Source organism: Numida meleagris, chromosome 14 (genome assembly GCF_002078875.1).
Source record: "Numida meleagris isolate 19003 breed g44 Domestic line chromosome 14, NumMel1.0, whole genome shotgun sequence".
Classification (NCBI taxonomy): Eukaryota; Metazoa; Chordata; class Aves; order Galliformes; family Numididae; genus Numida; species Numida meleagris.
The window spans coordinates 8,864,884-8,888,889 of NC_034422.1; the positions used below are offsets into that span (position 1 = coordinate 8,864,884).

At 39.1% G+C, this 24,006-nt stretch overlaps 1 protein-coding gene and 1 pseudogene across 3 annotated transcripts in view; one reads left to right on the forward strand and one right to left on the reverse strand.

Annotated features, from left to right (window-relative positions):
* The window catches only part of SPECC1L (sperm antigen with calponin homology and coiled-coil domains 1 like), a 63,619-nt gene continuing 41,391 nt past the window's right edge, over positions 1,779 to 24,006 (reverse strand). For all 3 annotated transcript variants that reach the window (XM_021412841.1, XM_021412842.1, XM_021412843.1), the window contains 3 exons: positions 14,441 to 14,557; positions 14,047 to 14,106; positions 1,779 to 11,164 (listed from right to left, as the gene is read on the reverse strand). In XM_021412841.1, the coding sequence (XP_021268516.1) occupies positions 11,075 to 11,164; positions 14,047 to 14,106; positions 14,441 to 14,557 (267 nt within the window). In that variant the 3' untranslated portion in view covers positions 1,779 to 11,074. The remainder of the gene's footprint in view (positions 11,165 to 14,046; positions 14,107 to 14,440; positions 14,558 to 24,006) is intronic.
* Positions 5,159 to 6,475, forward strand: LOC110406497 (annotated as a pseudogene).

A 24,006-nucleotide genomic window follows, 5' to 3' on the forward strand; every position in this document is an offset into this window, starting at 1 on the left:
ACCACAATGAAGTGTAGAGAAGGCAGGTTTTTTTGCTGTTTGAAGTCTTCGCAGTAGCTGCTGGCTATTAGTGACTTCCCATCTATAGAGGGAAGTAATTTTTTTTTTGTGGTTTCAAAAAGAATTGCGTGAGGGAAGAGCTTCTGTCTTCATGACCCCTCCTGTCTATGTGCTCTGTGGAACAATCTACAGGAGAGGGGAGACTCCAAGGAAGTTCTTCGTAGAACACGTGATATAATCCACGTCTCTTCCCTTTATCAAAGCCACTGTGAAACTCTCTTTTGATAAGAATTTGAGTAGTGAGTTCTGTAATAGTAACCTATTTCCTACACAGAAATTAACTGCAGAACAACCATGACTCTAATCTAAGCTTTTCCAATTTAATACAATGGAATATTAGAGCGATGTTCCTTCTGAGGTTTTTATTTTACTACTCCAGATTGCTGCAGTTCATTACAGTACAACCTTCCAAATTGTTTAACTGATGTCATTACATTCAACTTAATTTTATTAAAAACATGAAACTAGCACTGTGTGTTTGCCTACTGACAGCTTGTAAGACGTTCTGCAAAGAAACTTCAGTTAGGGAATGCTATTTCAGGGACGGTGGGTAAGAAAAGTTGCAACTCAGATTGTGCAGACACTATTGTCTTAACATACCTCAGGCCTGCATCCTGCTCTTGTTTCTGTCCTGACCTTCGCGTTGCCAAGTGCAGATGTACAAATCACTTCTACAATACTGGCGTGCACGTGCTACAGAGAAGAAAAACATCCACTTTCTGATGTGAGGTTTTAGTACACGCTTCTAAAATATTTACTCTTAAAAGTATGGATACTGAAGATCCGTGCTTAAAAACAGGATATCGATAACATTTGAGAACTGAGAATTTTCTTGACTCGTTCAAATTCAGTGAGAATATTCCATCTCAAGAAAAGAGAAGTCAGACACTTTCTTGCAGAATAACATTACTGAGTCAAAGGCATTTCTGAACAGAGGACACTACACCAAATCTCAAAAACCTGTAAGAAATGAGTAGAATTAAAACACCTACAGTAACAAGTGTGTTTAAGAACCAAGTTTGTAATCAACTCAAACCTCTGGATCCAATTTATTCTAGAGCATTTAACTAACTTAACTACTTCCACACAATTTCAGAGAAAATTGCATTTAGAAAGTTACCCTCCAGGAGGAATGAGGACAAACCAAATTTAAGGTGTTCTAGTCTTTACTTTTACCTGGAAATTTTACTTTTAGGCATCTGTTTTAAATACACTGAGCTGTTACGGAGATGAAGTCCCCAACCTCTCTCCAGCCCCAATTCCTCATGAGACAGGGAGTACATTGTCTTCCTTAGTTGGGATAAGTAATATCTATATAATTTTAATTTTGTATTATGCATTCTGTGTTACAGAAGTTGCCTTAATCGAAAGTATTAGCTAGAATTCCCTTTTCTGTTACTCATGTTCAAGACTAGGACAATCCAATCTAAGGAGATGCCTTAAATACATACCTCATATCTAGAGCATTCCATATGCTATCATTTAAAATCCTTTGGGGGTAGGTATCAAATAATGCTGGTATGCCAAAATAGAGATGACTTCCAGACAATTGTGAGGCTATGGGCATGCAAAGCATTGGCCTGTACTTCTCATCCACGGCATATAAACCTCCACAAACTGCTTCCTGTAACATTTACTCCTGAAAAATCATGGTATCAGAAATGGTGTTAAAACATCCCCTTTTGTAGCAGCCTTGGTCAAGAAAACAGACACACATCTTGCTATTTGCAATCTTTATTTCATGAATAATTAAGAAGAAAACATGGCAACATTGGCAAATTGAAGGCATACATACTAAATATTCATACAGAATACATTATGAAGAAACTAAATGCCCAGATCTTTAGTGGTCCTTGCAAACTAAAAGCATATTGGTCCTCCAAAAGGTTTAGCTTATAATATGCTTGCTGACCTTTTAAGTTCCAATAACAGCTTATGCCTTTCAAACCAGAAACAGGGTGAAATACAATCTGAACACACGAATTTTCCTCAGAACTGTATTCCTAAGATCTCATCAGAAACAAACAAAATACATTTTCTTCCTTACCTTTTCAATGTATAAGCTGTTACACCATCGTAAGTACTCAAGACTCGAGCACTTCTCGAAAGATGTTCAGTTTTACTAAGAACCTGCATAGGTACATACATATACACAAGTGTATTTGCATGTGCATATATATATGTACACACATACGTTTACGTAAAACCTCTAGGTGTATCTAAGATGTCTATGCATGTGAATGCGTACATAAACTATTTGAAAGGGTTCTGAAAAAGAAGAAAGTGCTTCTTGTCTAGAAGGAGATTACTAAACCCATATACGTGCTGTTTGGTCAGTCTAACATTTGCATTTCAAAGGAGTATAAAACCAATACAAATCAGAAAAGCTGGATGGATGAGAAGAGCTTATAAGAATCACTGTGTTTTACATCATCTTTAAAGGCCATGGAAAAAGAGCTTTAAATCAGTTATTTAGGAGATTTAAGTACTGGCTGCAGTGTCATTTTAAACAAGGTTAGTCCTTATCTGATGTAGTGACTAGTAGTAGTTAGACTGAGACATCAATAACATTCTGTTCTTTCACCGAGTCCAAAATTCACCACACTGTTCTGTCAATTCTGCCTCACCTGAACTCAAAGTACCCCCACATCCAAGAGCTAGAGGGTACCAATTAATGCCCTTCTGACTTTGATCTGGAGAGTTGTCCACCATTACGTGGGATCGCTATTTTAATTCACAGACATTGAACAACTCTTGATCATCACTGACCTAAAGTGAACGGACAGTCTGGAAGCTAACTATTCTGTGTTTTGTTTCTTAGTGTTATACTTTCTTTCCATTAGATAACATACAGAAAAGACATTTCTGTTAAAAAAAAACCCTTCAGATAAGTATAAAAGTGCTACTTAAAAATAGTAAAATTGACCCTATTATACATGTAAAAACTAAAGTTTCTAACTGAAATGTTGTAAGTTACAAGGATTACTTGAGTATGCTACGTGTACTTGTGCTCTCCCTACTGAGCTGATTCCCAAGTAATCATCCCAGCTGCACACATGCAATAATTGGAAACCAGTAAAAGCTTCTGGAGAAATTTCAACAATGGAACAAAACAGAAGAGTTTCTTTCTCTCCATTTACTGAAAAAGTTCAGAAAGATAAAAATCAACTACTCAATTATTGCAAATGCAGTCTACTGTCAAAACAGGTCAGTTCATGAACTGTGGAACCAGGACTGCCAATGGCTCCTCTGCAGCAGGAAACGTCCACTGGGCTTCGTAACTACCATATAAATACACTGCTCACATGCTAAAATAAAACACATACTTACTATATGAAAATGCACGTAATACACTGCTATGCTGGGGCAGAGTAAGTTTCAAACCTAAAGTTCCCCAAACAACTTGTTTGTATTCTAGAACTCTATGCAAAATACAAAAGCCTTAGAAAAGTGCAACAAAACTAGCTTCACGACGTTTTTCTTTTAGTTTACATAAATACAATCTCATAAAAATATTATTAAACAGAAGCATACTTCTCAGTGGAGAATGAATGTGCCACATTTCAGCTTTGAGTAAGTGATTTTGGCTAAACTGAGACTCCCTGAAAATAGGGAATTAAAACAAAACAAGCTTAATCACATCAGACTGCCATAATTCTGCAAGAAGTTCCCCCTACGGTTCTACATCCACAGGTCCTGCTGGAACTGGTAGGAACTATCCCTAACTCTGGCAGACAGCAGCCAAAGGGACAGCAATATCCCAAGTAAAAGATAAATGTCAGTGGGAATGAAATCATCTGGTATTCATAGGTATTACTGAAGTTTCAGTGTGAGGAAACAAGTCTGTTATCACAGCATGAACTCCTGTGTGGAGGCCAGGGCCTTGCCAAGCAAGAGTTCAAGTGAACTGTAGACCAAAAACCGGCAAGCATAAACACATAAGGAAAAACAAAAATTCTTAGCAACACTAACAAAAATCAGAAGTATACAGAACTTGATCTTTACAGTTATTTAGTATTAATTATCAAAAGCATATCTGATATATATTCCAGATACTTAACATAATGGCTTTGACAATTACCAAGAGAAATTATACGGAATATACTGGAAAATCTTGGGCAAACAAAGGCTCAGCAAGCCAGCGAGTCACACGAAACCCATCCAGCCACACTTCTTTGAGGGCAGAAACGCTCTTAGAGATACCTTTCTAAACAGAGACAGTTAAATGCATTAAAAGATGTCTATGAGCACATAACACTTGTAAGGAGCTGATAATGTCAGAGCAAGAAGACCTGATGGGCACCTACCTAGGGTGATGGAGATGATGTGGTTGAAAAGGAAGTCAAAGAAGAATGAAGCAGCTCTAAGGTATTTTTCCAATTGACACGCACTAACCTAGGAAAGCACAACAGCATGTCTAGAACTTGTGAATGACTACTTTGTTTTAACAGCATGGCCCACCATTTACTGGATGGGCTACTATTATTGAATATTCTTACACTAATGCTAACTTAAGAAAGGAACTGCAGAAACAGAGCTTGGCAGAACATAAAAATAACAGAAAAATATTCACTGAGTCAAGGGAAGGACCACAAATAAACTACATAGCTAAATCAGCCTGTACACGAACGCTACTATTTTAAAATCCTATTCTTTAGGCCACTTCAGCAGGAGTATTTCTCACAATAGGCAAAAAATGGTGTCAAGATGTACAACTGGCTTCCTTCCCAGAAGGATTCTGCTCTCCAATTGCTCCTGCTCAAGGCAGCCTGCAGCTCGGCTGTTCCTGTGGTGGTTGTAATAGGCAAATAAGAGGTGAAGTCACCACATGAGTCATATAAACACTGTTTTAAAGGTTCAACTTTAGCCTGTGCATAACTTCTTGCCAGCCATCCAGAAGAGGCAGCTTTGAAGAGACTGCCACATATCAGCATTCACAAGCTGGTCACAAGCAGAACAAAGTAGTAAGTTCTCCAGATCTCCAACTTCCCAAATAAACTTGTTTAAAACTAGGCTATAAGAAAATTTGTACCTAGGTCAAAAATGTACAGAAGCTGATAGAACTGAGTAAAAGGAATTTTTTTTGGTGATGGAAAAGATGCAACTGAACTCAAACCGTCAGTTTTCAACTGCTGAATTAGGTGGACTGAAAACCAGCAAATGTGAATGCACACTGTCCTTGCAAGAGTGAACTGCGATCTGGAACTGGTGAGGAAAAGCTTCTTAGCTGTCTTGTGTCTCTGAGAGAGTATTTAACCAGCAAACCAGTTAGCTGGGTTAACAGTTTTGGACATAAAGGCCTTGGACTTCTGTTGGATGCCTTGGGAAGGCTTCTGGACAAGAAACATCAAGAAAATATTGATAAGAAGGATCGATATAAACTTGTACAGTGCCTCAAAGCATTTCTGAATAATAAATATGGATTGCCAAGAATTCTCGAAGATGAAAGAAGTCTCTTACTGTTATCAAGAGCAACTGATCCAAAACAACCACACTTGATGACAGAAGTAGTGAAAATACTTTCTGCTGTATGCATTGTTAGAGAGGAAAAGGTTCTGGACAAGCTCTTAGGAGCTGTAACAACTGCTGCTGAAAGGAATAATAGAGAACGCTTCTCTCCGATTGTTGAAGGACTGGAGAATCAGACCACCTGCATGCGGTTATCAATGCCCTTTTTACATCTCCAGAAGAACTTGATCTCAGGATTCTCTTGAGAAACGAGTTTTTACGTTGTGGCCTGAGGAAAATAATGCCTGCCTTGATAGAGAAGGAGAATAAAGAGCTTGACATTCAGTTGTAAGTGTTTGATGAGAGCAAAGAAGAAGACTTAATTGAACCGTCACTTCGTCTCCGTGATATCAGAGTTGAAATGGATGATGGGAATGAAGTATATCACCCTTTGTGTAATACGTTGAAAGGTACTTCTTCTGAAAACCACTTTTTGTCAATTCTACAACACTTAGAATTCATTCCTGATGAGAAGTAGGTCTGACCTCAGTATTATAAGATAATCAAACAATGTGTACCACATACAGTATTGCACAGCAGTGGCATGGACTCAGATTTTAATTGCAGAGGAAGAATGGACATGGATTTTACTCACCTTATTGATGCAAGTGTAGACAAAGCTAAAGTAGAAGAGGGTGAGCAAAAAGCAGCAGAGTTTTCCAAGAAATTTGATGAGGAGTTCACAGCTCAACAAGAGGCACAAGCAGCACTTCAGAAACAAGAGGAGAAAATCAAAGAACTTGAAACGGAAATCAAACGATTACGAAGGCAGGAGGTCTTAAAAGAAAACAACAAAAGAAGAGAAATGGAAGAAATGAAGAGAGCCAAACTGGCAAGAGAAAAGGCTGAGCGAAAGTGGCTGGAGAGACAGGAAAAAGTAGCAGTTAGAAAAAAAACAATTTTTTGAAGGTTTTCAAAGAGGAATTGATGATTCAGAAGAAAGGAAGGCAGGCAGTTACTGAATTCAAAAGGCAATAAATATGTGTTTGGATTATCTGAGCTCCTATTGAGTCTGCTTATTTCAATCAATAGGTGATAATGAAGCTCGTCTCTGTATGATGAAGGGCCTGGAGAATCTCCCCTATGAGGAAAGACTGAGCGAACTGGGTCTGTTCAGCCTTAAGAAAAGAAGATTCAGGGGTGATCTTATTAATGTTCATAAATATCTTAAGGGTGGGAGACAAAGAGACACGGCCAACCTCTTTTCAGCAGTCTGTGGGGACAGGACAAGGGGAAACAGCCATAAACTTGAGCATAGGAAGTTCTGCACCAGTATGTGAAGGAACTTCCTCACAGTGAGGGTGATGAAGCACTGGAACAGGCTGCCCAGGGGGGTGGTGGATCCTCCTTCTCTGGAGATATTCAAGACCCTCCTGGGCACCTACCTGTGCAGCCTGCTGTAGGGAGCCTGCTTTGCAGGGGGGGGTTGGACTCGATCTCTGGAGGTCCCTTCCAACCTCTACAAGTCTGTGATTGTGAAGTGCTGAATGAGGGAAATGAAAAAACAGAGAAGAATTTTACACTGAGATCATTAACAGAACGGAGAAACCAAGGAGAATTTTTTGTCACAGCTACAAATTTAAGGCAAATTATCAGCAGTTTAAACCACTGTATTGTGCGCATTGTCAGAGTAAATGCATTTCTCCTTATGCAGGAGGACTTAACCAGGCAGACTGCGGCCCGCAGCATTTACAGCAGACTACATCCATACATCAAAGCTGAGTTCACTTTGCTCTTGCAAACAAAAATCATGAGAATGGACTTCCCCAAAACACAAAAACAGTGGAAATATTTTACAAAATTAGACAAGTTATGAAAAATAGAACTTGAGGAACACACTTCACGCAAAACAATTACTTTTAGATCACGACACTGTAAATAAATGCTACCTTGTGGACAGCCTATCCGCTAACACAATTTTAAAAGGGAATGTTTTACACACAACTTTTCAGAGGCATGAGGACGAGAGATCTTTGTGAGGGCCACTGAGATCCACTCACAACACCAGAGGTACGGAATTAGTGTTTCCATGTAAATATACAAGACAACTAAATGAAACCGAATCAAACCAAACCAACTGAAAGTCAAGACAAGCGTAATTCATTCTGAAGTCACCTCAGTTCTGTTATTGTTAGATACTCCGTATCAAAACTATTCTGACAGAATTCTCCCTAATAACCAAAATTTATCTTTTCTTCCCATCTTTTCTTTTTGGTAAAGGAAACCCCACAGTTCAATGCTTATGATCTTCCATCATGATGACAACTAGCCAACCCCAAGACACATCTGACTCTAACCTGACGTCTCTGCAGTCCGTGGAAGCATTTCAGGAAACAGGATCCATTAGGCCATAGAGCTGTGTCTGCATCAGTGTGTTTGACAGATCCCTTCTGCCCGCAGCCGGCAATGACTAACCCTGATATACTACAGCACAGGCACTTGCAAGGCACATATTAAATTGTAGTAATATAAATGGATAAAATATTTGTCTTTTTTTTTTTAAAGCACATTCAGTAATATTTTCTGGACTGATAAAAAAAGAGAGGAAATTAAATCAGCAGAAACCTCGCTTCGTATGTAAGAAATAACAGGCAGTTTCAGGATTAAGTGTGAATAGGAACAGAGTAGGACAGTATCATTCACGTCCAGAAGGGCTACAGCTATTCTTCCACTTGAAAAATTAAATGCTGTTTGAACCTTCGCAGAAAACACATGGCAGAGTGCAGCAGGGTATTATGTTTGTTTTCTATCTGTCATTGCTTCATTGCTTTCCTTCATTGCTTTCACTTGGACAGCCGTATGGCATCTTATTTGTAAAGGCTCAGATACACGATTATAAAAAAATCTCTTTATGGGGCCCAATATTCCTTTCTAGATAGAGTTTTATCAGACAGACCACAGCATGAAGTTTACAGAGCACTGAAGTTCAAAATAAGATCCTTTCTGTAATGGCTCATAACTTCTTTCTGAAGACTAGCAGCTCCTCTTTTTAAAAGAAGGTATCTGAAAAATGTGATTTCCTCTTCTACAAATTGTTTTACTATTAAATGTTGTTTAGTTAAGGACTGGTGCAGTGTTCCAGGTAAAGGAGGTGGGCCATTACACAACAGCTCATGAGTGAATTCAGACCAAGAGATGCTGTCCTTTCCATTAGAAAAATACTTTCCTAGTACATAAGGCAACGAATAAGACAATCACAGATAAGGATGTCTATTCAAAGGAAGAATACAGATTTATAAGCACAAATGTGCACAGGCTGGAGTTTAATAAGAGATGGAACGTGAGCCAGCGGTAATGTGCATTTCCAATAGGACTGCTCCTACTGAGACTTATTTGAAGAAACAAAATAAAAATATTGGAAGGAGGATACAGGAGAGGAAACCGTATTACAGACTTATTAAAATCTGTTAATGAATACTTTTCAACTTGAAGCCTCTCTTGCATCAATTGCCTTTAGATTATGTTTACTCTTCAGATGTGCCAACTGATAATCTGAGGATAGTTAGCTACGTTTAGGGATATGCAGTCTAAAGAACTACAAGAATGCATGAGATGCTGTTGCTCTGAAAACTTCTCCGAAGACCCTCAGCATGGGTTAGGAAGTTATTTTGCAACATTTCATAAATTCTCACAGGCATATTTATCATCTATTCTATTACAGATACCTCAGTGTAAGCATTTTAAAACTAATTTTCTGTAATGCTAGCTGCTAGAGACATACTGAATTATTACTCTTCACATGGGCTATGTTCTTCAGCTGATAGCTTTTTAGATTTGGCAATAAGTCTGAGTTAAATCTGTGCTTTTGTACCATGATGAAGTTTCACAGACGCCAGTTGGAGCTGCATTCTTTGGGTTAACATCCATGACATTCAAACTGTCCTTAACAGTCATAAGAGCACCACAGGAATAGAAGATAAGTTTTCTTTATAACAGGGTCGCTGTGTTGAAAGAGCATGTGCTTATAAATCGCAGTTGTTATAGAACTCGCTTCTAGATTAGGCTTCTACTTAATAGTAATGAGCTGTTCAACTGTGGCTTAACTGCTGAACAATATTCTGAAAAATATGAGGCAGAAGCAATGGCAGAGTGAAGCCCTCCCTTGATTTGACAAACCAGATTACAACAATCATCTTAATAGCTTATAACAAATGGATGGATTAAATCATTCTGAGCTACTGACATTCTGCACAAAGCCCTGAAGTGCCGGGACGTATCAATTCAATGATAGCTAAGGCACTTACTTGAACTCTTTTGCCCGAGATATGTTACATGAATTCAGGTACATTTTAGGAAAACAAAAGCTGAGCAATCCAAAGTTTCTCAGTTACTTCCTTGTGAGAGCAAGTCTTTTCCATGCAATATTTGAGACTGCTGGGTGTACACACATTACATTAGCTCCTCCACCATTCTTGTCAGAGAACGTCTCACCTTCTGTCAGTCAGATGAGGATGTGCAACATCAATGAAAGACATACAGGAAACAGCAAAGCTGGATTTTTAGACAAATATCTTCATTATTACATCTTATTGAAAGTATATTCTCTGCAGAGGAAATGTTGTCCCAGTTCCAAAATGCTACCACAGACATCCATGACGTTTCCTTGTATTGCTGTAAAGTAAAGCCTGGGGTAGCTGTGCATGCTATACGAGCATAGGAAGAAGAGGGGAAAGAACAAGCCATACAAGGGTTGATTATTGATTCATTTCTGTTATAATGGAAGCACAGAGAGCTAGTGACAGATTTCTTTCAGTACAGCATACCCTGAATACCAGGAGCTGTATGTGCTAGTCTTTACAATCCATAAGATAAAGTTGGAAGCCACAACACTGTGACAGAGGTAGGCTTATAATGAAACTTTAGAATGAAGAGTCCTTCTGTGCCAAATTTTTCGAGGTATCAAGACCACTTTTCCACTCAAGCTGTTGTGATGGAATAAAAGCTTGTTTTCCTAGAATACTTTGCACATTTTAAAGGAGTGAAAATAGCTATAAAGGCGGTAACTAAATTACCATCAGGAACTCTACTGCATTGGGGTGCCATAGGCTGTGGGTGGAATATTTAGACTGTGGTATTAGGACACTACAGAAAGTTCAGTAATACGATGCCATGTTATCCTTTTCCTTCTCAAAGCATTAGCTGTACATTCAGTCTTCTATATGCTAGAGGATCCATTCATCTCACTCTCTTAGGTAAGAAAGCTTCAGGAAGTCTGGCTGGAAAGGCGGTAGGTAAGTAGTCCAGGCTCTTCAGGCTACATAATTAATCTGAATAGTTTAATAACTTGGGTTATTCCAAGCAGTGGCAACAAGTTTTTGCTTTTTAGCGGTTGTTTCCAGGCTTAGTAGCTGAAGCAATCTGAAGCAATCCAGGATAGTGTCAGTGAAGTCTGAAGGGACTCAAATGTTGCCAGTTTTCAGTGAAATGGGGATTAGCATTTCAGCAAGATTTCCATCTGGTAGCTAATGTTGGTTCTACTTCATGAATCTGTTGAATTATTAGGGTTTCAGGTTTCAAAGTATTTGTAAATTGCTGTAACATACAGCATGACATTCTGCCAGTCTGGACGTTCAGTTCGCACCATTTCATTGATGTCCTGTTACAGAAAACAGATTGGTCAAAATGAAGAACCATAACCTTGGGAGGAACGTGGCAGTATTTTTACAAAGTCTTGGCAAAGCCTGTAAAGTTTCCATAATTTAAAGTATTGATGAAGAATGCTTTGTTTTCCTCCATACAACTTTATATTACTTGCAAAATGTAAACAGCTATAAATAGGATATCTGCAGATTGTTATTTTGCCACTTTGAGATTGAAATAGTGCATACCTAAGTTGCCCCCCTTTTAGAACAATCAGTAGTCAAGACTTGACCATTCCCCAGCCCCTTACACCCGTCTCACAAGTCAACACAATCCGTCCAGGAACTAAGACAAAGAATCACAGAATCAAGACCAAGATACTGACTGAACCTAAAGTTCAAAATTCTTATCATGATAGGAGTCAATAAATGACAATCCCACTTCACAGTAGACTACTGAACTTGAGATTACTTTAACGTATTTCTGAGTAAGAAGCAAGAAAGAGGGAAGTTTGCTTTGCCACCCGTTTGGGTATACGCAGGAGACAAAGCATCAGTGTGTGCCTAACTGGTAGGTCAGTTCACTCATTTCTTAGTAAGTGTGCCAGATTGTCTGTGGATAAGCTGAGCAAAGACAGCCTGATCTACCCTTTTCAGCATATGTACACAGGAAAACAGTGATATAGTTCCTAGATATTTTTGCTTAGTGTATGGATCTGTTTCGTAAGCTTTAGTTTCAAGAATCTCCAAACTCAAAAAGAGAAAGTTGTTTCTGTTTCGTTGCTGTATTTATTTTGTTTGTTCTTAATTCTCCATATGAAAGCAGCTGAATGCTTTCTTATTCTGGGAACAAAGAAGTTCCTCTTACAAACCTCTCCTTACATCACCACTTTTATTTAGTTACAGTGGTTTTCACATTCTTGCTCATTCTTCACCCATGGAAGAGGTGAAAAAAAACATCACACACACCGTGTACTGTTTGTATGTAAATAGACACTAAATCCTTAAGATGGATACAATTTCCACACTGAATATTTAATTCCTTTCAATTTGTCTTTTCAGGATGTCTGTAATTAAGTACATGGCAAAATCAAAGGACAAACAGCAATCATTGAGACTAAAGCTAAAGTAAGAAAGAATTATTGCAGTTGTTTTCCCACAGTGTAGCTCTTACATCAGCACTTGGTAAGAAACTTCCAGGTTTCAAATCCCCAACAAAGTTTTAAGTACTTATGCCCAGGAGTTGGACTGCCATTGTGAGCAAATACAATGCCAGAGAAAAGGCTCTGATAGGGATCAAGGGAAGTGTTATTTTTAAAATATCTGACTTTGCTGTGTTATTAGTTGCTAACTATGGGAGCTTTGTTAGAATGTAGAATACTTAAGTATCACTTGAGTATTGTTTCTGATACTGGCAATTTTAGTTGGATTTCTGCAATTAATCACAGAGGCTTGGGATACTCTCAATTCCCTACCTTCAGGGGTCTTCCTTTACCATAAATACTATCATATTGAAAATTAATTCCTTTAAGCCAAAATTTGTGTAAAGCATATAGTAAACAGTAATTGAAAAAAAAAAAACCTTTCAATTATTTACAACGCTGACAAGTTAAATCTAAACTTAAAGTCTTGACTTTTACATTTCAGCAAGCAAAAGAGCAACTTACATAGCTTGATTTGTACATCTGGAATTCCAATAAAACCAAATAATTAGAAAGCAGATCAGACATAGCAGAGAGTTAATGGATCCTTTAAGATGGTATCGCGTAACTACTGCTCTAATTATTCTCAAAAAATAATACACTGTCTTTATTATTTCTTACAATACTGAAAGATGAGTTTTGGTGAATCTTCCTTTCAGGAGTTTATCTCATAAAATCATTGAATATCCTGAGTTGGAAGGGACCCACAAAGATTACTTGCTCTGCACAGGAGTGCCTAAAAGTTAAACCCCATGCCTAAGAGCACTGTCCAAATGCTTCTTGAACTCTGTCATCAGGCTTGCTACCCCTGTACTTGGCACCTCAAGCACTGTGTTCAGTTTTGGGTCTCTCACTACAGGAAAGACACTGAGGTGATGGAGAGTGTCCAGAGAAGGGCGACAAACCTGTGAGGGGTCTGGAACATAAGTCTTATGGTGAGCAGCTGAGGGAAGTGGGATGGTTCAGTCTGGAGAAGAGGAGGCTCAGGGAAGACCTCATTGCTCTCAACTATCCAAAAGGAGGTTGTAGCAAGGAGGAGGTCAGTCTCCTCTCACAGGTATCAGTTATAGGACACGTGGTAATGGCCTGAAGTTGCACCAACAGAGGTTCAGGTTGGATATTAGGAACAATTTATTCTCTGAAAGAGTGGTGAAGCAGTGGAACAGGTTGCCCAGGGAGGAGGTGGAGTCAGTGTCCATGGAAGTGTTCAAGAAACATGTAGATGTGGCACTTAGGGACATGGTTTAGTGGGAACGGCAGTGATAGGTTGACAGTTGGACTAGATGATATTAGAGGTCTTTTCCAATCTTAATAATTCTATGACCACTCTCTGGTGAAGAATCTTTTCTAATATCTAACCTGATCTTCCCTTGATGTAGATTTATACCATTCCCAATGTGCCATAGGCTATCATGCTGTTGCCTTTGTTGTGGCAGCTTGAGTACAGGTCTTTATCCCACTCACTAAGTGGCTGACAGCACTGGATTTATGCTAGACTGGCAGAGATTAAACAAAGCCACTGATGTATCTGCCTATTTATGTGTTTTTTTTTCAGTCAAGTGTGATACAGGGAGTACAGCCTCTAGCTGAGCTCATCTGCTGTTATTTTGGCTTCAAAATCTTTCAAAAGCACAAAATGCAATAATCTATCTTTTACAAATGGGATGTAATTCGTTCAGTATGTGTTTAAAACTCACCAGAGTAGATTTGATGCCAACACTTTCAGCTGCCTGAAAAGCCAAAGTGAAGTTTCTTCTCTGCATGAGATATGAAAATATGAGAATCCAAGTAAATATTACTTCATAATAAGGTGGTGCTACAAAAGTTTATAGTAAAACTGCTAATTTTGCTTCACGGTCTATGATTGGACCATATTAAAAAGAGCAACAGGAATGAACACATCCTAGTATCATCCGAAAGATCTTATAATATTAAGGTTTTAAAAAGAATAGCAGTAAGGTAGCCTGAAATGTTTCAATCATGATTTCTAGTAAGATTTTTTTTTTTAGTACTTAAATTAGTTCATTCTTCTTTTTATTCCACATTAACTATAGACTCTTGGACCCAGTAATGGAAATTTTAATGTCATACCTTGTCCTGGCTGTTTAGCTCTTGATAGGGAATATGGGCTGGGAGGTAAGTATGGAGGACTGCACAGAAAGCCAAGCCATCATTCCAGCTGCTGCTGAAGTTTGTTATGTCAATATTCTTAAAAGAAAAATAAACGCAAACAATATTAAAATCATACTCTAACAAGTATTAGTGCAACCGACCCCCTTTTTAAAAAAAAAAAGAAAAAAAGAAAAACACAAACAACTTTGAACAGCCTAACACTAAAGTTCTGTGGTAAGAAACCAAAACACACTTCTATGGTAAATAAAAAAAACAAGTCATGATAAGAATGTCAGTTAACCTTATATAGGTTAAACACAAAGAAGGTAATATTTAGCTTCAAATTGTGCAAATACTGTTAAAAAGCATAAAAAGATTGGCTAGAAAGGGTATTAAGAGTATAAATTTGGTGTAACTGTACAGAGCATGATATAAAAGCAATCAAGTGATGGACTTATGTCAGGGCTCTTTCTAAAATCCCTGAAGTAGACCATGTGGTTGTATCTCTGTTAATACAAGATTTTACTTCTGTGCTTCAGCAGTATTAATATCCAGGCAAAGTTTCTAGTTAATAATGGTGAGGAAAAATATTTTCTCTGCTAAATAAATCACTTCTACACAAAAACTGACATGAAAAACAACACAAAGTGAAATTACATTGTCATTGGAAATAAAGACGCTCCAGCAGATTTAACAGGAACCATGGCAGGGAATCAAACCTTTGTGACTGAAACTGAAACATGCAGTCTTGAATTCCCAATTCTTTGGTTCCACTACAACACTCAGTGACACTGGTAAATGCAACTTCTACGAATGCATGCAAGGTTACTGTAAAAAGAGTCAGCCCTGGCCATACAAGTCAGGAGCAAGACATCTCCCTGGCCTTTTAGATCACTGCTTACGTGGCTGCAGGCAGCCCAACAGTGGCAGAGCAGCTAGGTGAGCAGCAGTCAGCTTAAACTTTAAGAACCAAAAGTCACCCTTTCATCGGACAAGAAGTTATAGACATCACTTTCACAAGCACTGAACCTTTTCATTCCTCTAGCAGAAAAATAAACACAGAACCAACGCTGTCAAACACTCACAGCTAAGGCAGTTGTATGTCAAACCGATGACTTGGATACAAATGGAAGATGACTGTAATCTCCTCTCCAACAGAGGAAAAAAAAACAAAACTAAACTAAACTAAAAGCAACTTCGAGAAGAACGTGAGGGAAATCTCCATTTCCTGCTCAGCTTTCACACTTTTTTTTTTTTCATACAAAGTCTGCACGACGCAGGTTCAGGCTGTGGTGATGTCAGCGTACGTGCTGGGACGCACAATGCCCAGGGCAGCGGCCTGAGCCCGGCCGGCTGCCTGCCCACAGCGGAAATGTCATTGTTGGAGACCCCCAGGCTGTGGGAACATGCTCCTCACCGCTTCCTCGAGCCGCAGGGGTGGGAAAAAATAAAAAATAATAAAAAAGCTCTCCCTCTTTTCTCCTCAAGGGACGGGAAACTGGATTTAAATTAATGTGCTTTTAGAACTTTTTCGATGTGACTTAAATTAGGCAAATAAATGCAAGATGCAGTCAGTGCAAGACTTGGGAAAAATATCAGCAAGGAGGGATGCTGAAGCATGGCTGAATCTGGTTCACAGCCTCCAACACACCAGTTCCTGATCCAGTGACTGAATGCTGGACCTCGTTTCACCAATACCTGCTACTACCAGCAGAACACACACTACACACCACAGCCTGCGAACCCTCGCCTACAATTTGTGCTTTTGTTGTTGCTGTTTCGCTGTTGTTTTGTGTTTCTGTTTTAATTACTCCTATTTTTGGTGAGTTTTCAAGACTGATGGGCTAAACAACTGCTAGCATGATAGATACTAGCCCTAGCCCATCAGCTGATGTTGTACGTACCTTATGCAGTACAGGAAAGGAGAACTGCAATGAGGATTCTGAAGGGAACTGAGGTTTTGTGGCTGGCTACAGGGAGCAATGCTTCCAGGCTGCTCCACACATTTCAGAGGTGGCACAGCAGTATGTATGTGAAAATGTTAGAGCTGGAACACCAGCAGCACTCAAGATATATGTCACTGAAGACCCATACAACTGGGCTGAAGATAGAACACATGATTAAAGAAAAACAAGGAGTTCTCAGCTCCAACTAGATACATTTATTAAAAAGTGGAAAAAGAAGTACTTTTACTCCCTCTCCTGTAAAGGTGAGAAAGGAAAACAGGACAAAGTTGTGCTGAAAATGGTAGAAGAAAGTAAAAGGAGAAATTCATTTTTCCTTAAACACTATAGATGTATAAACTTGAAGTATCATTTCAAATATTAGTAACATCTACAGAATTTTATATTTGGGATATAAACATTGGAAAAAGGAGGCCATAAAAAAAAGTTCATCAGCAAGTTTGGGTGGTACTCAAGAAGAACTTGGAATCCCCTGATATCCTACATCATCCTGCAGGGTCCAGCAATTATTATTAAGACAACAAGCAGAAAACAAATCCATCATCAAAGAATCTTAACGTATTCAGAGAAGCTGTATTAAATACAACGGAAGGAAACAATTAAAAGGGACTGGTTTCTGTTTCCAATTGCTCCAAGCATTATGAATGGTTATTACCAATCAGATTGAAGAATTATAATATTGGTCAGGCACTAATCTAAAAATTGGACAGAGTTGTTTAAACTGAAAATTTAATCTTTTACACAGGGCTTTGAGCCCATAACTGGCACTTTTAAATACAGTGCAATTTTATTTCCCAAATGCTTTTAACTACTTGTGTTTTCCCAAAAAGCTCGCTCGGTGTAATGAAATCAATCTTGCATTAAGCCCTTATTTCTCAAAGAACTGACAGTAAACAGAACATCGACCTAACATCTCTGACATAATTTCTCCTTTGATACTGCTTTTATTAAGTAATTGGCTTTATTAAGATAATTCTGCTGGAATCCAGTCTGGAATTTTTCTCAAGCCATTTCAGACCACAAAGTATTAAAGCAACTGAAGGGCATGCTTTCAGATAAATGAGGAATGAGTCTTTCTAGAGAGAGGTGAACTAGAAGGAGTTTCATCAGTCCTTGTCCATCAACATTTAATGCTCAGTATAGGAGTGAGATCTCTTCCAGTATTCCAGATTTTCTGCAAAAAGCATTTCTAACAGAGTCAAATGACAAGCCTTAGTCACGAGGTTATGGAGAGCACTCGCCAATCAGGAATGAAAAACAGAGTTATACATCTTTAAGACTTTTTTTCCTAGAGACAAAATATGAGCAAGAAGATAACATTTCAAATAATCAAGCAGACCAAGTCCTATAGCCTGTCCTACAGCTGCGGCAAAGAGGGGGGAAAACAGTGCTCAACACCCACAGCAAAACACACTTCAAGCACGACTCAAGCTCCTGCCAGAATGCAAAGACAAGCAGCAGTCACCTCAAGATGAGTATCCTCTTGCGTGCACATAAGAAAAATGAGTAAAAAAATTCTTCCTGAAACTCTGACTCAACTTGTCTCCCCATTACATCACATTCTGCAGCTAAGAAAGCTATGGAAACCACGGTTCCTAACTTATAGTTACAAACTAAGGACAATGTTTCCTTAATTATCTCTTCAGCAGATATGTTCACATCTGTCTTCCATCTCCCCAAACTCTGAATATTCCAATCTGAGCAGAGGAGCACCCTGCACAGCAGCTATTGCTCCAGCCCCTGCCCTGCACAGGGAAGCGAGGTTCTCACATCTTCCCTCAGCTTGGCTCGCAAATGAGTTAGGACATAAGGAAAATAGAAACATGTGTCTAGGTCTCTGTTATATTAGTTAATGAAATAAGTGGCCTGAGAAAGCATAATGTGATTCTGTAGTATAATATATGAAATCATTAAAAGGAGATTTGAGGTTTAACTTCACAGACCTTGGCAGGCTTTCGCCATGGCATAAAATTACTATTAAAGAAGCTTTTAAAAGCTTTTAAGGACACACAAAAAAGAAGAGAGCATCCATTAAAAAATTAGTAAGGTAAACTACTAGATAAGTGTTCCTGTTAAGCTTTCAGAAGATTTTCTAGAGTGTATTTTCCCCAGCCTTTCTGTGGTATTAATCAGCATCAGCATTCCTCCAGTAGGTGCAGCGGAGCAGTGCCTGGTAATTGTACTTCTGGGTACAAAACTGCTGTGAGAGACATACAGCACCCATCTCCTACCAGCCACTGACACTCAGCAAAACCACACCACTGCACATCTGTACGTACAGGCTCGCAGCAGCGTGCTGACTCCTGCCAGGTACTGCTCCAGGGAAGCTGTGACAGTAGCACCTGAGCTGTGTCCTCTCTTTGCTTCTTTTAGAGCAAGCAGGTCTGCTCATGTAGGAGGAAAGGTAACAGCTGTAGCTCAGCCTCACTAACAACACAGTCCTTTCTGTTTTCCAGCTGTACCTTTTGCAGGCAGCACAGCTAAACACATCACCTCCTATCTGGAACCAAGTATTTAAAGACTTTCCCCCTTTCCCTTCTTACACAGCGTTACTAAGCCAGGGACTGTTTCTAATACTAGTATTAGACTCAGCTTGTCACTGGGCTTGAGGTTCCAGACAGCACCAGCCTAAGTGCAAATCCTGAGGAAAAGACTGCGACGTACAAGCAGGTGGTAACTTCCCAAATTCTTGCTGAACCTAGTACCACGTCAGACAAACACGACTTTCTTGCCATCAGCAAAAACTGCTATCCGCTCCCCACTGAATCAGGCTGCACTGATTCCCAAATTTGGATTAAAGCTGAGGCCATGAGGTCTCCAGGCAGCAGGTGAGAATGTCCAAGTACTTCTGCAACAGACTCGAGAGCAGTCCCAACCACGGCCTCCTCATTCCCACCTCTGAGAAGGCAGTAAACAGCAAATATAAGCCATCAAGAGCCTGAAATACTGATCGTAAAAGTTTCATACCAAAGACATGCTATTTTCCAATTTTGGCACAAAAAAAAGACCTTAAAAGGAGCAGTCACCCTCAAACAAACAGTAATAGCTTCAGATGTTAACATTTGAAGCATTTACAGAGACACAGAGAGCTCCATAATTTGCTCTAAATTTTGTCATAATTAAGTCTAACGAGTTGACATTTCTCTTGTATCAGAATCCAAATCAAACAGAAAAAGGAAGTATATCCTTCCTTAATAATTTTTGGCTAAAGCATCACAGCTTAAGCCAGGGAGAGAATTGTTCTGGCAGTCGGAGTTACTTCAATGAATCAACCAGACAGCACCAGAGAAAGCGTGCACACGCTGCAACCATTACTTCAGCACTAAAAAAAAGCTCCAGCTGCACCCTACGATAATCCATGTTTGGTTTGTTCTAGCCACACAGGGATATCAGAGAGAAAAACTGGTACCATAACTGAATGACACACCTCTACCTGAAGACCACTACATGCCTGTCCTGAGCAGCCCCTTTAAAACCTATCCTCAATGGAAGCACAATCACTAACTCTAAGAATAACCTGCCAAATCTCTTGGCCTGGGGTAGAATCCTAAGCCTTCGCTTTCTTGCACGGCATCGAAGTAAAGAAAACATAACGCGTGTGCGTGAGAAAAGAGTAAAATAAATGTCATTTGACTGATGCACACAGAACAGATGATCTTTTGATCTGCTGCTCATTTGTTATTCCTATTCTTCCCCCTCCACAGGGCAGAAATAAGGAACATATTTTAACTAGGTATCATTCAGTTGTCAAGAAATCCTCCCCCTCCACTCTGCCACATCAGACACTTCTCCAGGTTCACAGACAGTGCTCTTTGCAAAGCAAATACTGGACTTGCTTTAAAAATGAAGTTTCTAATTCAAAAACAATGTATATTTACAACTACAGATCTAGCTCAGCAATTTCAGATTACATAGTCCGCTAACAGCAATAAAAGTTTGAGAACACTGAGTTAAAGCCCCATTTCTTACCTAATTCACCCCACATACCTTAACTTGATCTCCCAGCAATTCCCTCTGGAAAGCCAAACTCAAAATCATGTACGCAGACAGTTCCAGTGTATAAGTTACCATGAAACCAAGAAATGACTGAATCCTAGCATGTTCATTAAATACAATGCACAGATTCTTCAAAAGTGTTGGGCTATAAATAATTTTATACCTTCCTGATCAAACAACACATATTTAATAAGGGCTCAAATCAGGTGTACCCACATGACAATCATTTCAGATGGTAATTATCCCACTGGGAGCAAGTGCAGTAGCATCACCAACTGTTCTATGTCACTGGAGTATTTCAAATACAAGTTCAGTAAAACTCTAATTTATTATTTATTGCTGCCATGTAGATAAGAAGTTTTGTTTATTTTTATTTGATTATAACTATTATGTTTTTAAGACTTTTTTTTTTTTAGGAGACAAAAGTTAGGCAGTAAGTTACAACAGAGGACAGGCACTTTAGGGCTACACTGCAGGTGTCTTTCAGTGCATCTGCAATTAGAAAGCATGGAAAGCTTCAAGAAAACTAAAAAAAAAAACCCAATATTTTAGTCTATTCTTGCAGCTAACTCACGGCAATTGCCTTTTGGTGCTAGACCTCTGGAAGTTAATCCCTTCTCAGAAAGCTGACAAAAATGGAAAATATATTGAAATATTGCTGTAGATAAAAATGGGTGGAGAATGGGAGTATTCTGTTTACTGGTCCCCTTCTTAACATGAAACATGCATGCTCACATCCTTTTTTGGACTTTTATTAGCTGTGTACTTAAAATGAAAGTAGCTGCTCTTCAGCTGGGCTAAACGCTCTGTAACAGCTGGACAGGGCTGTGTTGTGCTTTGAAGATATCTGGACTTCGTGACAGTTTTATGACACTGCACATATTTCAGAGAAGCCAGGAAGATGTAGTGCTTGGCAATGAACTCTGAATCAGCACGTCAGACCCTGAACGAAGCTAACACATGGTCAAATGCAAAGTATTTCGTGCTCTGTTCATCTGAAAACTAATGGAGATTCATTCACCCTTTAAGTCCTCAAAAAAAGTCCACAACTCATCTTAAGAGCCTAGCTCTCCTCTTTCATGGCTAAGGGATCTGTTGAGTCCCAGAATACATTCACACTAACTGAAATGGATGCAGTGCTGCCCAGACTGAACAGCCTCCAGATGCAAGTTAATGAAGAACCTGCCTGCTGCTAGCGCTGCACTGACCTTCTGCAGATTGCCATTCCCAAAGCAAAACTTAAAGGAGAAATTCTGCTTCCAAATAGCATTCAGACAGCATGTCTGTTAAAATAAACAATGTAAGCGAAAATGCCATACCGTTTCTTGTTTCAACAACAATTTCTTATTTTCATTGGCTGTTTTGGCCTTTATTTTTTATTCAGGTACTCCTGAAAAGAACGCCAGGTTTGGCAATACAGTTAAGTATTGTTTTGTGACTAAAATATTTCTATTCACCGATTTCCTTCCAAATTTGCTTGAACAAAACAAGAAAACTGCACAATGAAGTAATTTATTAGCGGTTTTTAGATAGAGTTGGGTATTAGCTTTTTGTAATGCATTCACAGAAGAGTGAGACACGAGACTGCTTTAAAAAATACGCTGCGTGGTATTACGTATTTGTCAGAAGGGAAAAGAACAGTTTGACAAATTCCTGTGAATGTGTATGAAGAGTTCTAAGTAAAATCCTCCCATTATAACGGGCTGAAATTAGACCCTCACAATGCCATAATCTTTGAATTACGTAGCACTCACAACATTTCAAGCTTCTAAAAGAGATAGGTAAGACTCTTAATCAAAAGCTTGAAAGTAATTTCCTGGGGGGATAGGAGAGCAGAAGTAATTCTTCTTCCATTTTACTTGAGCAGACAAAAAAACACTAGTTGCTGCAAGCAATTCAATAGTACTATATTCTCCACGAGCATCTTATGGATACAGGAAACCTTCTGTCTGTGAAGCAGAACAGGCCTTGGTTGTGTTTCTTTTTCCCCATTTAGTATATTTAAATGGAATAAAAATGGAATAAAGTGCAGCTCATGAGCTACAGCCAGCCTTCACAGAGAACCATGCTTAATCATATACTGCAGCTTATTAGTAACGGTAAGCCAACCACAGCATCGCTGTTAACATTTTAAGCAACTGGCAGCTCATCCATAACTCTGTACATTAAAACCTTTTTTTTCCATTAAAATTCGTATCTGGTTATTTGTTCAATTTCTATTTATTGTTTCTTCAACTGTTTTCCAACCTGCAGTGCATAACAGAATGCCAGGAACGAGAGCTAAGACACCACCAGGAGCAAGCATAGCTCTACATCAGAAACAAGGCTGAAACTCACGTGCATGGATCCACCTCCACTGGTGAAATACAAACATCTGAGGTAACTTTTAAACATTTTAAATAAGTGTCTGCATAGAAATCTGCATCTGTGAGAGTCTCCAGCTGAGGTGAATAACACAAAACCAAAGTGTCTGTATGTGGCAGCTAACAAAGATGTGAACACAGTTTTCCACAGTGGCAAAGACATAATTAATATTGGCTTTCAGAGCAGAGTTTTACTTGCACGTTAGTAATTTTATGAGACTGGCTGTCAACTGGAAGTAAATTGCTATTACATTAATAGGAGAAAATGGATATATGAACAGGGGCATTCAGCCATCTGTATTCTGCCTGGCTAACGTGGCAGCTCAGACAGAAGCTGGCTGGCAGTCAGTTTGCAGGTAGCTCTGCAAAGCACGGGCTGGCTCTTGTCCAGGTTGCAAGCCAAATAAAAAGCAAGCAGTGGTACAGGAGAAAGGTAGAAGTTACACTGATGGGAAATGCTGGGGATAGAGGGGATTGTCACAGAGTACAGGACACTAGGAGGAGCTGGAGGGGTGAAAAGGCACCCGGGCAATATGTGGGGGGAGAGGGAAGCAGGAGGAGAGCTAGAGTGCCTGAAGGAGAAGTGAATGAGGAAGGGAGATGTTCGTTGTTCTGATGCTTGTTTAGTGCACGTTACTTTTGAATCCACGTAGTTTTAACACAAAATTAAAACCCAGGGAAGCTCCTCTTTCCGAAAAAAGATCCTTATTCTGGTATTGATAATGTTTTTGAGACACCAAAAAGCTAAGCAAGCACTGTTCACTATGAATGCAACGCTAGTTACATTCCTATCATTACACCACTTAATTATTGTACAACCAACACTGAAATTCAGGGGAAGTTGAAAATAGTTGAATTCTATACAACAGAGCTGTGAAAAAAAAAAATGAGTGCACTTAAAGTGGAAGACGTTCTTGCCCAAAAACTAGCTCCCTCCTGATTTTATTCTACTCCTCCAAGCCAAGGCTTGCATTAATTCTACAGATGCTACATGCTGCGATTTCCAGTAGTAACATAATCAGAGAACCTTACTATAATTTCTGAAGCAAGTATAGTAAGCATCAAAACCTATTCTTCCACTAGTGTCTGTGAAACTCAAGAAGAGTAATTCTAAGCAGCAACCTACAGAAACAAAAGAAAGCTCTTTTACATTTTGCCCGTATGTGCACACAACTAGCGAGCGAAAAAGTTGGCACACTTTCTACTACTATTCCTAACCAGG